At 35.1% G+C, this 14,514-nt stretch overlaps 2 protein-coding genes across 4 annotated transcripts; one reads left to right on the forward strand and one right to left on the reverse strand.

Moving 5' to 3' along the window:
- LOC107642877 lies at positions 390–6,164 on the forward strand. Of its 3 annotated transcripts, none has more exons than XM_021123018.1 (5): positions 390–633; positions 2,434–4,311; positions 5,063–5,152; positions 5,226–5,293; positions 5,406–6,164. In XM_021123018.1, the coding sequence occupies exons 2-5, from the start codon at positions 4,048–4,050 to the stop codon at positions 5,536–5,538; spliced, it is 555 nt and encodes a 184-aa protein (XP_020978677.1). In that variant the 5' UTR covers positions 390–633; positions 2,434–4,047; the 3' UTR covers positions 5,539–6,164. The 3 variants fall into 3 exon arrangements, with proteins under 3 accessions (XP_020978677.1, XP_020978678.1, XP_020978676.1); XM_021123019.1 differs by having other exon boundaries at positions 390–621; XM_021123017.1 differs by having other exon boundaries at positions 390–4,311.
- Positions 7,420–11,969, reverse strand: LOC107642876 (sugar transporter ERD6-like 6). Its single transcript, XM_016346375.2, has 18 exons — positions 11,479–11,969; positions 11,338–11,400; positions 11,160–11,249; positions 11,021–11,080; positions 10,872–10,937; positions 10,712–10,777; positions 10,530–10,605; positions 9,600–9,664; positions 9,378–9,470; positions 9,156–9,236; positions 8,998–9,082; positions 8,868–8,914; positions 8,718–8,780; positions 8,517–8,576; positions 8,356–8,421; positions 8,197–8,256; positions 7,978–8,092; positions 7,420–7,770 (listed from the first exon to the last, which is right to left on the reverse strand). Exons 1-18 carry the CDS (start codon positions 11,689–11,691, stop codon positions 7,658–7,660), a joined length of 1,482 nt encoding a protein of 493 aa, XP_016201861.1. The 5' UTR covers positions 11,692–11,969; the 3' UTR covers positions 7,420–7,657.

Consider the following 14,514-nt stretch of genomic DNA (forward strand, 5'->3'; position numbering starts at 1 on the left):
ATGAGGAGTGCAGTGCCTTCATCACCATAACTAATGCAAGAATAGATCAAATATATGAAAGTGAATTCGAATCATAGCTGCAAACACAAGAAAAATTAATTGAGAGGTTCAGAAAAGTAGAGCTTAGATCTATCCAAGCAAACCTCACTCAAAAGAACGATGCACCAAACAACACAAGGCAAGGAGAAAACTATGAAAATTGCAATAGTTCATAAACCTTCAGAGGAGGCTTTAGAGGTGGACGTACCAGAGGTTTTAGAGGAAGAGGTGGTAGATCTTCGTGGTGGCAAGAAAACAGGCCCCAATGCCAAAGTGGGTGGAAAGATAGGGCACATTGCACTTCAATACTACCACCGTTTCAACCAGAACTTCACTAATCCACAACAGCAATCACTAAATGTAGCACCTCTTCCCTCTATGGAATTTCACAACACTAGACAAGCACCACAAAGCTCACAACAATCCAGCTCGCATCCATCTGTTGCTCAGAGCCTTCACGCTTGCCTTGCCTTCTGCAATCCCAGAGATAGGATGGTACCCAGACTCTGGCGCATCACATCACCTTCGATTAGAACAACCTCAACGCAGGACAAACTATAATGGATCAAAAAGTGTATGGAGGTAATGGCCAAGGTATGAAAATTACACATATTGGAAGCTCTATAATGCATGCATTCCATCAAATAGACCTTTTGAGCTACAAAACCTACTCCATGTTCCCAACATTTCCAAGAATCTAATAAGTGTAGCTAAATTTACCCTGAACAATTGCGTTTTCTTTGAATTTTGGCCTTATATATACAATGTGCAATGTTAGATAACCAGGAAGACTATTGCAAGGACTTCTTAAGGATGGTCTCTACAAGTTTGAAGGAATTTCAGTAAATGCAAGACACAACACAACATACACCAACCCTCCACCTCTCTATATACCAACATGTTTGAACACCACTACTCAAGAACCGCCTTCACCTACAAAAAATAGCAATATAGCCATACCTTCCCCTGTGACCTCTGAGCTCCCATAACATATTGTTGTCACTTCTGAATTTGATGCTAAACGCATGGTTGTGCAAAGTGTTTCCAACACTGCAGCAATCACAAATGAGGATAAAAGTCTAAATAACAGTATCTCTATAGAAACCTACCCTGAACACAAAACACTCAAAATGTACATGCAAACATTACATGTAAAAGTAATGACCTTGCTATGCAGCTGTGGCACCAAAAGCTTGGTCACCCAGGTGACAAAATAGTAAGCCTTGTCACAAAAGAATGTAATATTCTTCATGAATCAATAAATAAAGAAAATTGCATTCCTACTCTTTGTCATGCATGCTGTATTAGTATTCTCAGATATTTGGGGACCAGCCCCTGTTCACAGTAGACTTGGCCACAAATACTATATTTGTTTCGCTGATTCAAGTACCAGATGTACCTATACCTATCTGTTAGAGACAAAAGACCAAGCCTTTGATGCTTTTGTGAAATTTAAAGCGCTCATTGAAAATAGGATAAGTCTGAAGATCAAATCCCTCCAAATAGACAATGCTTGTGAATATCTCTCAGCCACATTCAAAGCCTATCTCGACTCCAATACTCCATCACAGACTAACCTGCCCATAATCCCACCAACAAAATAGTACTGTTGAAAGAAAACACTGCCACATCACTGAAATCACCCTCACACTAATGGCCCAAGCTTCTCTGCCTCTATCTTTCTAGGGAGATGCCACCCTCTTTGCGATCTATCTCATCACGACTGCCTAGCCAAACACTCTCCTACAAATCACCTCTCGAGCTTCTCATTGGCTGCAAACCTAACAACTCGTTCCTTAAACCATTTGGTTGTGCCTGCTACCCCCTACTCAAACACTACAACCCTCACAAATTCAACCACAAGTCTCACCAATGCATATTCATTTGGTACACAGGAAATCAGAAAGAGTATAAATGTTTATCTCCATCAAGAAAGGAATTCACATCCAGAAACATCATCTTCAACGAATTCGAATTCCCATATCCCCACTTCTTCAATACCTTCTATCACTCCCCGTCATCACCATCTATAGCCCAATCCAACCAAAATCCTCTCTTACTTTCCCTTCTAATACCACCCTCACTATATCCTCAGTTGTGCAACAAGCACAGCAGTCCTCAACTCAGCCTTTTAGCCTCTCCCTTGACCATCACTCCCATCTTCCCACAACCTCAACACCTACACAACAGCCCTCGACCCACCCTACCTGTTCCCCACCCCACAATCGAACACCTAATTCCATACATCCATTATATAATGCTTCCAATATTGTTAATTGCATACCTGAGTCATTACTTCTTGCGTCTGTGTCTTATCCTGCATTTTCTGATACTATTGTTGATGTTTCCCCTTATTAGAACTCCCTTGCAAGTGTTGAATTGAGATCTTTGTAGGAACCGTTGCCACTACTGTCTGTCGAAGTGCTGCTGCCATAATCGTCTGTGGAAGTCCCTACATCAAATGTCCACTCAATGCAAACCAAGAGCAAATCAGGGATCTTTAAGCCAAAAACATATGTTACAGTAGTTAGAGAGGGGATTCACCTGCGTAATCATGCTTCTATGGTAGTGGTTGATGCCAATTCTAGTCTGGGAACTTGGGTTCTGTGCACTCTGGCTCTTGTGACTACGGCGACTGGCGATTTTGGCCGGTGCGATCGTGCTCCTATAGCGACAGCAGACGCAGACTCTTACTCGTGCACTCGGGTTTGTGATCGTGCTCTTGTGGTGGTGGTTGACTAACTCCATGGCTGAGTCATTGAGCAGTTCCCACTGGCGTGAGGCGATGCAAGAGGAATATAAAGCCCTAATTCATAAGAATACATGGTGGCTCACAGGCAGGCCCACTCACACAGCCCCTGTCATTGGCTGTAAGTGGGTATTCCACATCAAGAAGTATCCTGACGGCATGGTGCAGAAGTACAAGGCAAGACTTGGCGCGAATGGATTCCATCAGAAAGAAGGCATCAACTTTGATCAGGTCTTCAACCCCATGGCTAAACTAGCCACTGTCAAGGTCGTGTTAAGTGTTGCACTTGCAAAAGGATGGAAAGTTCGCTAGTATGACTTCAATAACGCGTTCCTCAACAGTGATCTAGAGGAAGAGGTCTTTATACCCAGCCTAAGGGATTCACTTCGTCTGCTCATCCTCAACATGTTTGCCAACTCCAGAGATCCCTCTATGGCTTAAAGCAGGCCCTAAGAGTCTGGTTTACCAAATTACAATACACCCTTCACTTGTTTGGCTTCCACAACACCAGATTAGACACTACCATCGTCTTCACCAAGTTTACAGCCACCTTAGCCACATTCATCCATGTGTATGTTGATGACATTCTGGTCACTGTCTCCTCTGACTCTGAAATTCAAGTAGTTACACTCCACCTTCTCTCTCAAAGACCTTAGTGAAATGAGCTACTTTTTGGGCAATAGAGGTCGTGAGACACAATGAAGCAGAAATTCACATTTTACAAACCAAATATATCAAAGATCTTCTCCATAAAGCTGAGATGTCCATTGCAAAACCTATGCCTACCCCCATGACCTCTGACTTGAAACTCTCAGCTCATGAAGGAGAACCCTTCCCCAAACCAGCCTTGTATCGATCAATTGTAGGTTGACTTCAGTAAGCTATAATCACCCGCCCTGAGATCTCCAATGTTGTCAACAAAGCCTCCCAGTTCATGCAGTATCCCCTTGAGAGCCATTGAAAGGCAGTAAAGCAAATATTGCGATATCTTTCCAGGACTATTCATCATGGTCTCCGATTCCATAAGTCAACAGATTATAGACTCTACGGATTTTGTGACTCCGACTGGAGAAGTGATATGGATGATAAGAAATCAACTAGTGGATTTTGTGTGTACTAAGAGAGAACTTTGTCTATTGGTCTAGCCAAAAGAAAACAACGGTCTCAAAGAGTTCAATATAAGTAGAGTACAGAGGCCTTGCAGCAGGGCTCACGAAAATTATTTGGATTCAGAACCTCCTGATTGAAATGCATGTTGTATGGTTAAATTGAGTCTCTATAACAACAGCCAAAGTGTTGTACTACTGGTTGCTAATCCTGTACTGCACAACAAAAGCAAGCACTTTGAACTAAATCAACATTTTATCAGAGACTATGTTACGCAAAAGAAAATCACCATCCAGCATATTCTATCCCAAGATCAGATTTCTGACATGCTAATAGAGCCACTCTCAGCATCAAATTTTCTAAGGCTCAGAGCCAAAATCAGAGTAGCTAAAAGAGACCACATTAGCAGGGTTAATGTAAGTACACCTCCAAAGCAAAATGAAAATCATGAAGCAGCAGGGTTGATGTAGGTGTAGTTAGAGAAGAATATAAGAATACATCAAAAACTAACTCAGCAAAGCAGTTAGAAACAAGGAGTAGTTAAAAATTAGAAGAGTGTAAACTTCCTATAACTAACTCTCGCGCTCAGTAAAACTAAAAGCTGAAAATGAGTATAAATATCTTGTACAAATAAATCTCAATGTGTGTGAATGAAAAACTGAAATCTCTCTCTCTCTCTCTCTCTCTCTCTCTCTCTCTCTCTCTGAGCTCCGTTGGAAGCATTTAGGCATTTCATTTGCTTCATGGATTCGAATAAGGCATGGAAACATTCATCAACATTGGGCTTGGTAGCAACAATATTTGATCTTGGCCCATTAATAACATTTGCTTTCCTGATAAAATTTGGAACATGCATAAAGCAAGTGGAAAGCATGTAACCCACTTGGGCTTAGAGCAGAAAATTATTTGGGCCCAAGTAACATTAAAACAGCCACATTTATTTTTGTTATTAAAACCAAGGCTGAGTGTAAATTGGGCTTAGCACAATACATTTGTTTCCGGCCCATGATTAAACCTGCAGCAAAATTATAATCATCAATGTATTGAATAAAAATTCAGATCAAATAATTTTGCAATTAATTAATTTTAATAATGTTTAGTCATCACACATATTAATTTAGAGTTTTCCAAACTCATCACAACGCATAACATAAGTTGAATTGACAGGTGATGTTCAGCAACAGGAAAGAAAGATGTGAGCTCTTGGAGGCCTTACACATTAGCTACAAACACATCAACATTTCAATTTTTTCTCAGGTAATCTTCTTTATTCGTTTCTCATTCTCCTAACCCCTCCATAAATTCTATGTTCTCTTTCCTTTGCATGCAGCGAATTCATCTTCTGTGGGGTGAGAATGATAAGATTTTCAAAAAGGAGCTTGCACACAATATGAAAGAGTAAGAATCATATATGCATAGAGCCTACGTATACTTTTACTGTTTTACCCTCCTTCATTAGCTGGTGATTGAAAAGACATGGTAACATATATATACATGACATGACATACAGGCTGCTGGGAAATAAGACAACATTTGAAGGCATAAAGAATGCTGGTCACCTGGTTCATATGGAGAGACCCTGTGCATTTAATACCTCTCTCAACCATTTTCTTTCTTCCCTCTTATTCCCAACTCCCAATTAATCTTCTATTTCACAACTATCTTCGGCTCTATCTATGTTGAGAGATCAAAGTGGCTCGTGAACAAGCTAGATAGTTAAATAAATCCCATTGAGATCCTTCAAACTTGTTCAAATAAATGGGATTGAGATCTTTTAAACTTGTCCAAAGTGGTCATATTTCATGCATCTAGCTACTACTTTAAACATTGTTTTGGAGGATTCCAATCTACCTAAATGCATTTCCTTTGTACTTTTAATGTTTAGTAAATTCTCTTTTCAAACAATGTCCCTGTATGATTTTTTCATTTCATGATCTATATAATTATGTTGAAAATTACAAATATCACGTATAATTTTGTAGAAAATATAGAAACGGTTAAGAAGCAAATATGAAAATTATAATAAATTAATTCTACATCGAAGAAAACAAAAAGAAACAAGAAATTTATAAGATGAGAGAATCATTAACTTGATATTTTAAGATTTTGAGTTAGATGTTCTCTCTCTGGTTTCTAATACCTTACAACTTCCAAATTGCAAACAGTGATCACTACTGTGATTTAAAAAAAATCAATACGATTTGTGCATGACAAATTGATTAGTTTTTTAACACAACCATATAAAATACACATTAAAGTATAAAATACACCTTCGAAACAAATTAAACTAAAAATATATTCATAAATATTAATTATGCAAATAATCATTTTTTTTATTTTAATATGTGTCAGTTTGTGTTAAATTATATAGTTGGAAAAAAGTGTTAAGTATAAATGAAGTCTGGAACAAGTTTATATATAAAGTGAAAAGCTTAAAAAAAAAGGACAACGTGATGGTTTCAGTGGCTAAGAGAAGGGGGGGGGGTTGAATCTTAGCCCCTTTTTGTTTGTTAACACTTGATGGATTCAGAGGAGACTTTTTCGTTTTTAGCTCGTCCCTAGCCACGAGACATTTTCATTTTGTCTCGTCACTTGGCACGAGACATTTTTGGTTTTTGCTCCTGTGCGGAACAAGTTTATATATAAAGTGAAAAACTTAAAAAGAAAAGGACAACGCATAACATAAGATGAATTCGCAAGTGATGTTCAGCAACAAGGAAAAAAGATGTGAGCTCTTGGAGGCTTTACTCATTAGCTACAAACACATCAACATCCCAATTTTTTCTCAGGTAATCTTCTTTATTCATTTCTCATTCTCCTAACCCCTCTATAAATTCCATGTTCTCTTTCCTTTGCATGCAGCGAATTCATCTTTTGTGGGGTGAGAATGATAAGATCTTCAAAAAGGAGCTTGCACACAACATGAAAGAGTAAGAATCATATATGCATAGAGCCTGCGTATACTTTTATTATTGTTTTACCCTCCTTCATTAGCTGGTGATTGAAAAGACATGGTAACATGTATGTACATGACATGACATACATACTGCTGGAAAATAAGACAACATTTGAAGGCATAAAGAATACGGGTCACTTGGTTCATATGGAGAGATCCTGTGCATTCAATACCTCTCAACCATTTTCTTTCTTCCCTCTTATTCCCAACTCCTAATTAATCTTCCATTTCACAACTATCTTCGGCTCTATCTATGTTTAGAGATTAAAGTGGCTCTTGAACAAGCTAGACAGTTAAATAAATTCCATTGAGATTCTTTAAACTTGTTCAAATAAATGGGATTGAGATCACTTGTCCAAAGTTGTCATATTTCATGCATCTAGCTACCACTTTAAACATTGTTTTGGAGGATTCCAATCTACCTAAATGCATTTTCTTTGTACTTTTAATGTTTAGTAAATTCTCTTTTCAAATAATGTCCCTGTATGGTTTTCTCATTTCATGATCTATATAACTATGTTGAAAATTACAAATATCACGTATAATTTTGTAGAAAATATAGAAACGGTTAAGCAGCAAATATGAAAAGTATAATAAATTAATTCTACATGGAAGAAAACAAAAAGAAACAAGGAATTTATAAGACGAGAGAATCATTAACTTGATATTTTAAGATTTTGAGTTAGATATGGTGTCTTCTCATTTTGTGTTCTCTCACTTACTTTCTTTCTTAAGTTTCTCCAATAGAGAGTTCACCCGAGTAGCCCAACAAATAGTATAACAAGAAGCTAGGCACGTTATTCCAACTATCTAAAAGAAAACTGAATTTCTTCCAAAGTTCTTCCCTTAGTCTCAGGAACCCATATTGCCGAAAAAGCAACAGTAAAAGCAGCTACCACGGTGTAGATTGCGAATGTTCCTGTTTGTTAATACCCACAAAATTAGTAATTTAATTAATAAAATATATACTCTATTGTTTTACAATGATTTTTTTTTTATTATATTTTTTTTTTATTATTTTGTGATGATGAATTAGCGTGAAGAAAATTGCTCTACCTCGGTATACATACGAGAATTACACCTTAATACTGAGAATTACACCTTAAAACATGCATAAGTCACAAACCTGCACTGTTCCATGTCAAAAGCAAGTTTGCGGTCATTGTGATCATCCAGGAAGTCAACCAATTTGTCAAAGTGGCTATACTCCCTGCAAGGCCCTTTATATTCACTGGAAGTATCTGAGTGAATCATAATTAAACATATTAATGTGACATTCTCTGTCTCAAGTTTTTTTTTAAAAAAAGAATTATTTACATTATTACTAAGCTACCCTACTATGTACCTCAGACATTATAAGCCAAGGAATAGGTCCAACACCTAGAGAGTAACCAATCACCATAGTCTACAAAGAAATGATTGATCAAGCCGATAAAAACTGAAACACATTATATCAAATGAAAATAAATTTAAATGTTCAATGTAGCCAACAAAACATGCTTACCACTAACCCAACAACAGAAACTATTCCTGAAATGCTGTAAAGATGAGAATCCACAGATGTGAACCCCTGACAATTTCAATAAAATCAACTAGTTAGTTAAAAACATACCCAATAAAATGATGAAAATCGAATCACAATCTTATATAGTTACTAGTACCAACCTCCAGATAGAATGCTATAGAAACAATAAGAAGGCTAATTGTCATTACAGATGAAGATATCTGCATATCAGAGCATAACAGATGTGAGATATATCCTTGAAGAAAAGAAAAGAAAGGAAATAGAAATATAGAATCACATATCATGCATATCATAACACAATAAAGAGTATGAAAATATTGAAGGATCAATTAATTACTCACTATTAAAAGCAGCCGCCGGCCACTTTTGTCGACTAACCAAGTAGTCAGTCCAGTAGCTATGACCTGATGAACATGAGAATTCAAAGCTGGTAATGATTTATGATAATTGTATCTCTTATTTGATATTTACATGAATAATTAGTATCTAACCTGAATAGCTCCAAGTCCAACTGTAGCAGCATTGCTAGATGAAATTCCTGTTACAAAATAATACTTTATAGTGAAGGAAACAGGCCTACAATTAATAAGAGATGATGAGTACATAGAGAAGATACATAACCTGCGTTTGCAAAGATGGTACTTGAATAGAACAACACCCCATTGGTACCACTCAATTGTTGGAGTACTAGTAATCCAATCCCTACCTGCAAGTATATATAAGATTTTGAATATTCAGGGAAGGGACAAACACAGAACAAGGGAACAAACACAGCATACCATTAAAGGATACCAATATCTTTTCATCTTGAGATCTGCAAACCGGATTGTATGTGTCTTTCCGGTCGACGCCACCGATCTCTACACAAATATAAGTGTGTTCAGCAGTTATTCTTGTTCTTCAAGTATACTGAGTCTAAAAGACTAAAGCCATATTTTGAATATGCTCTTATTACTGTGACGCATGCACATGAATCTTAATCTTATGATGTAAGAAAATACCTTAATTTCGTGTACTTCAATAGATATATCTGTGTCAAATCCTCGCAACACTTGCAAAGAAGTCTCAAACTCTTCTGTCATCCCCATCTTGGCCTAAATTCCCACAACAATCCAGAAGAAAATAAATGAATATATTCATCTAGAGCATAACACTGTCTTCTTCTTTCCTTTTTCAGGATTGCGAAAATTCAATTAGTATAACAGACAACATGTGATCCATACCAACCATCGGGGAGATTCCGGTATAAAAAATAATCCGGGTATTAAAACTGTACAAGGCAAAGTTCCTGCAATTGAAAATGGAACAAAAAATGCTCTTTGTTACAAGGCATAGTTTTCGGCATGATTGGAATTATGACAAATAATTAGATATTAGTCAATTTTACTCAAAACTCTCCAAAATAAAGGATAAATTACCCTTATGATATGTCTAATTATTGTTGGATGAAATGAGTTGACTTGTCCTAATTAACATTAACTCCTAATTTAACCTAAGTTATGATAATTGAATTTTTTTTTAAATATAGCTATAGTATTAAACATAAATCATAAGCTCCCTATGATTTTATTTGGCAATATCATGCACATTTAGTAATTAAAAAAAAAAAAGTGATAACGACCAAAGATCAAATTAAAGAACTTATAAACTAATTATAACTAATGTTAGTTAAATGCATTTCTCACTCTAGGAATCTCATCACTATTTTTTTGCCGTTGAAATTAAACTTTAAACGACTTTACATTTAAAAATTTACTGAATAAATGCATTTATTAAGGGGAGCAAGAGGAAGAATAAAAAATGTAAAATACTAGAACAGATTTTGTTTCGGTTGCAAAATAACCAAACTCAGCTTTTAATCGACTATTGTATTATTATCTTCGATTCATAATCACAAAGAATAACAAATTTGACCTTATTTAATCGCTCGTCATAATTACAAAATGGAGCTTCTCTAATAATTCTTATAAATTGTTTAAAAAAGGTTATACTTTGGTTAATTGGTTAAGTTATTATAATTTAGGTTAAATTAAGAATTAATATTAAGTATGATAAATCAACCTATTTTATCTAATAATAATTAAATATGTTACAAGTAATAAATTATCCTTTATTTTAGAGAAGGTAGAAAAGAATTCATTTTAGAAATTTACCTAGAACTGCAAGTGCTCTCCAGTTAACAAAAAGGCCTAAGAGGTATGCCAACATTATTCCAATTGTGATAGAGAGCTGATCAACAAGTATATCACAACTTTTATCTCAAATAATAATATATAATAAATGTAAGAGGTGAGAAAAAAGAAGTGAAGTTTTGAGAAGCAAAAGTAAGTGGTACCTGATTGACCGATCCAAGGGTACCTCTCATGTTTTGAGGTGATATCTCAGCTATATAAACAGGAACCTAAACACAAGTTAAAGGAAAACTCATAGTACACTAATTTCACTTAGAAATCAAAGTCCAAACAAGAAAAAGGTGAAAGGGACATCAAGATTACCACGTAAGATATTATACCAACGCCGAAACCTTCCAATAATCTCCCCATAAACAGAAAAGACGAGTCCTATATCAGTAACAACAAATTAATACATCCATTAAAGTATTAAACCCCAATCTGTTAGTACTTAGTTGCTTATTAACACTTACCTTGGCAAAAGAGATTGCGAGCCATCCTATTATATTTGGGATTGCAGCAATCATCAATGACTGCATTCAACATACCAAAAGCATCACAATTCATTCCTGTATAAAGTCAACCTCGAAGAATAATGATTTAGTTTCTTACCCCTTTGCGACCAATGTATTCAGACATTTGACCACTGACTATAGCTCCCACCATCGCCCCCACATTGGATAATGATCCGAATAAAGAGAACTGCCCCATCACAGCACAAGTAAGCAAAACGGTTTAGATGTCTTCATGATCCGAATAAAATCTAAGAAGAAAACAGAACCAACCAAACCTCTGAAAGTGAGAGCTTGAGATCACTAATTATACTTTCCTGAGTGGGGGAAGAATATCCACACTGTACAATGCGAAAAGGAGAACATTACGGAGTGTATACCAAAGAGTGAGCAGAATTTGATGGTGAATGTTTATGTACCGTGAAACCAAACTGAATGGGACCCAGAGCAACGATGAGGACGCAGAAGAGAATGGAGACAGAGGAATCTCGCACCACCTGAATTGAAGATCCTATGATGCTGGACTGTCTAGAACCCAACATCTTGTACCAACTCCCATTGTGGAGGAATGGCTTCCTAAGCTCCTTGTTTCCATCCTCACCGCTACTGCTATCTTCTTTCGCCTCTCTCATACTAAGAATGTGGAAACTGGATCTATCAACAATCTATAACTGCTGTGTGTGATGTTTGTAACAATCAAGTTATTTGACAAGTGACAGTCATACAACAAAACATTGACACACATTGACACACAAACTACAAAAAGCTTAACACGGTTGTTGCCTTTGTCATTTTCATTTCACCATCATCAAATCATGTCCTGTTTCGGTTTATGCAAGATGAATACAAGAGACAAACCATCTTTCTGGTGATATGTCACGAGGAGTTGCTGGCTTTGTGAAGATTAGATCCATCCAATTAATTATGGACCCACTAATAATTAAGTATCCTAATTAAACACATGGGATAACATTATTTAAAAGCTGCTTCATTTTTATATTCAGTGTCCTTAATTTGACTTGGACCTAGAACAATCTGGTACCCTACTACCATTCCATCCAATTTTACCACTTATTAATTCGACCAAACTAAAAAAAAAAGTATTAATTAAGGCCAACAATTTTATTTTATATTGACCAATATTTCTCACCACAATTTTAATATTTTTATTTTAATAGCTTAATAACATATTTGTAATAAACACTTTTAAATATTGTTGTTTAACTATTAATAAAAAATAATAAATTCTGCTAATCTTTTAATCTTATCCATAATTAAATAAGAAAGTAAAGTTACGAGAAATTCATGTAACCCTTCAGCTGTACTTAAAGCCACATTTATTTTTTTTTTCAAATAAAAAAAATATAATTCTTGTATTTTTAAAATAAATATTTTGAGATATCATAACTTCAAGAAATTCATTCTATATACTATATTATCTAAATAAAAGATTCTTGACAAGTTCACTTCTATTCAATTTATATACTAGAATAAATTATTAAAATGGTGCTAAAAAATTCGCATAACAGACAAAACAAATCCTGCAAGATATTAACGATAAATAAGTTCTCAAAAAATTTAAAAAATGATAAAAAAAACTAGATATTAAATATATATTTTAAAAAATAATTTTAAATATTAAATTTTGATGCAAATTTTTGTAAATCATAATTAGAAAAATAAAATCGTTTCATTTTTGAAATTTTATCTTTTATAAATTTTTTATTTTGAATTTTTTTATATATTTTTCAAATATTTATTCAAATATTGTCGCAAAAAATTAGATCTAATAGATAAATCGTTTACTAAATATAAAAGGTTATTGTTATTTATAAAAAATAGGGTAAAAAACCAAAATAAGTCATGGTTGGTTTAATATTACACGAATAAGCTAAAAGAAAAATTGATTCAGCAATCAACCAATGTGCATTACTATGTAATTCGAATCACCACGATTCAAACTCCATTTAAATGTAATTCGAATTAGTGCAATTCGAACTACTTAGACCCATGCATTCTACGTAATTCGAATTGGTGCAATTCAAATTAGCTTCACTTAATTCAATACAGGCTGATTCGAATTAGCATGAGATTGCAATCCTATATAATTCGAATCTCATTGATTCGAACTATGCACGTTTCGGCACTAGTAGTAATTCGAATTGGGGTGTTTCGAATTACACATTGGTCAATTCGAATTGTGCTAGTTCGAATTAGTGAGGATGTGCACGTTTTGTATTGTTGGTTCACCACAGAGGATCGATTAAGAGAAAAAATTATTCGAGAAGTCTGTTGAAAACACAAGGCAAAAAAAATTCTACAAATTAAATGCATACATGTGGGGGACAATAACATAGTTACTGAAAGTAGCATTGAAAAGCCGTTTTCAAAGTACAACATCATGATAAAGTTCTAACGAACCAAAACATAAATAGTCAAACTATAATAATAAAGTTCGCTAAAATACAACAACGAACATGAAAAAAAGCCATACAAGATACATCAATCATCTAAAAAGATGCGAACCAGTGAAGCAATGAAGAACTGAAGATTGATGGTTTAGAGGTTATAGTAAACTCTCGTTGCAAGTATAGTTACTAAACCAAGCAATCAACCTTTCTTACAAACGTTTTGGTTGTCACAAGTAACAAACCCCTTTGAAATTGATAACCGAGTATTCAAATCTCGGGTCGTCTTCTCAAGGAATTGCAGGGAGGTATGTTCTTATTATTGGTTATGAGTTTGTAAATTGGGGTTTTGGAAGTAAGGAGGGAATATGTTATATGACAAGTAAAATAAAATAATAATAATAAAATCTCTTGGCAAGGTATAAGAATTGGAATTCCTATCCTAGTTATCCTTATCAGGTGTGAAGAGAATTGGGTTTTAATCCCACTTGGTCAGCCTTTATTAAACAAAGGAAGGTTAAGTGGACTGATTAGCTTGATTCTCAAGTCCTAGTCAACTCCTGTGGAGAGACTAGTGTTAGAGCAATCCTAACTCAAGCAGAATCTGCCAATTTCAATCACTTGCTGAGTTTGATAACTCAAGTACTATCAATCACTTGACCAAAGCCAAAAAGGGAGAAAAATATCTAAATTAAATTGAAAGTAATCTTAAACAGAGCAAAGCAATCTTAAATCTGAAATACCTCAAATAACATTAATTAAGAAAATTATATGTAACATGGAAGAGTTCATAAATTAAATTGGGAAAATAAATAAAAATAAAGAACCTGGGATTGAGAGCTACTCATAAAACTAAGAGAAATCCTAAATCCTAATCCTAAGAGAGAGGAGAGAACCTCTCTCTCTAAAAACTACATCTAAATCCTAAAATTGTGAATATTGAAAGCTTGTTTATAAATGGATGCATTCTCCCACTTTATAGTCTCTAATCTGTGTTTTCTGGGTCGAGAACTGGGTCAGAAACAACCCAGAATTCGCTGGTTGCGA

Source organism: Arachis ipaensis, chromosome B05, assembly GCF_000816755.2.
Source record: "Arachis ipaensis cultivar K30076 chromosome B05, Araip1.1, whole genome shotgun sequence".
Lineage (NCBI taxonomy): Eukaryota > Viridiplantae > Streptophyta > Magnoliopsida > Fabales > Fabaceae > Arachis > Arachis ipaensis.

Excerpts from the sequence above, each read along its gene's own strand:
- LOC107642877 (XM_021123017.1), top strand. The coding sequence starts at position 4,048 with ATGGTTAAATTGAGTCTCTATAACAACAGCCAAAGTGTTGTACTACTG. Across the intron at positions 4,312-5,062 it reads ACCACATTAGCAGGGTTAAT|GTGATGTTCAGCAACAGGAA; the intron begins GTAAGTACACCT and ends TTGAATTGACAG. Across the intron at positions 5,153-5,225 it reads ACATTTCAATTTTTTCTCAG|CGAATTCATCTTCTGTGGGG; the intron begins GTAATCTTCTTT and ends CTTTGCATGCAG.
- LOC107642876 (XM_016346375.2), bottom strand. The coding sequence starts at position 11,691 with ATGAGAGAGGCGAAAGAAGATAGCAGTAGCGGTGAGGATGGAAACAAG. Across the intron at positions 9,471-9,599 it reads CGGAATCTCCCCGATGGTTG|GCCAAGATGGGGATGACAGA; the intron begins GTATGGATCACA and ends GTGGGAATTTAG. Across the intron at positions 8,422-8,516 it reads CTATAGCATTCTATCTGGAG|GGGTTCACATCTGTGGATTC; the intron begins GTTGGTACTAGT and ends TGAAATTGTCAG.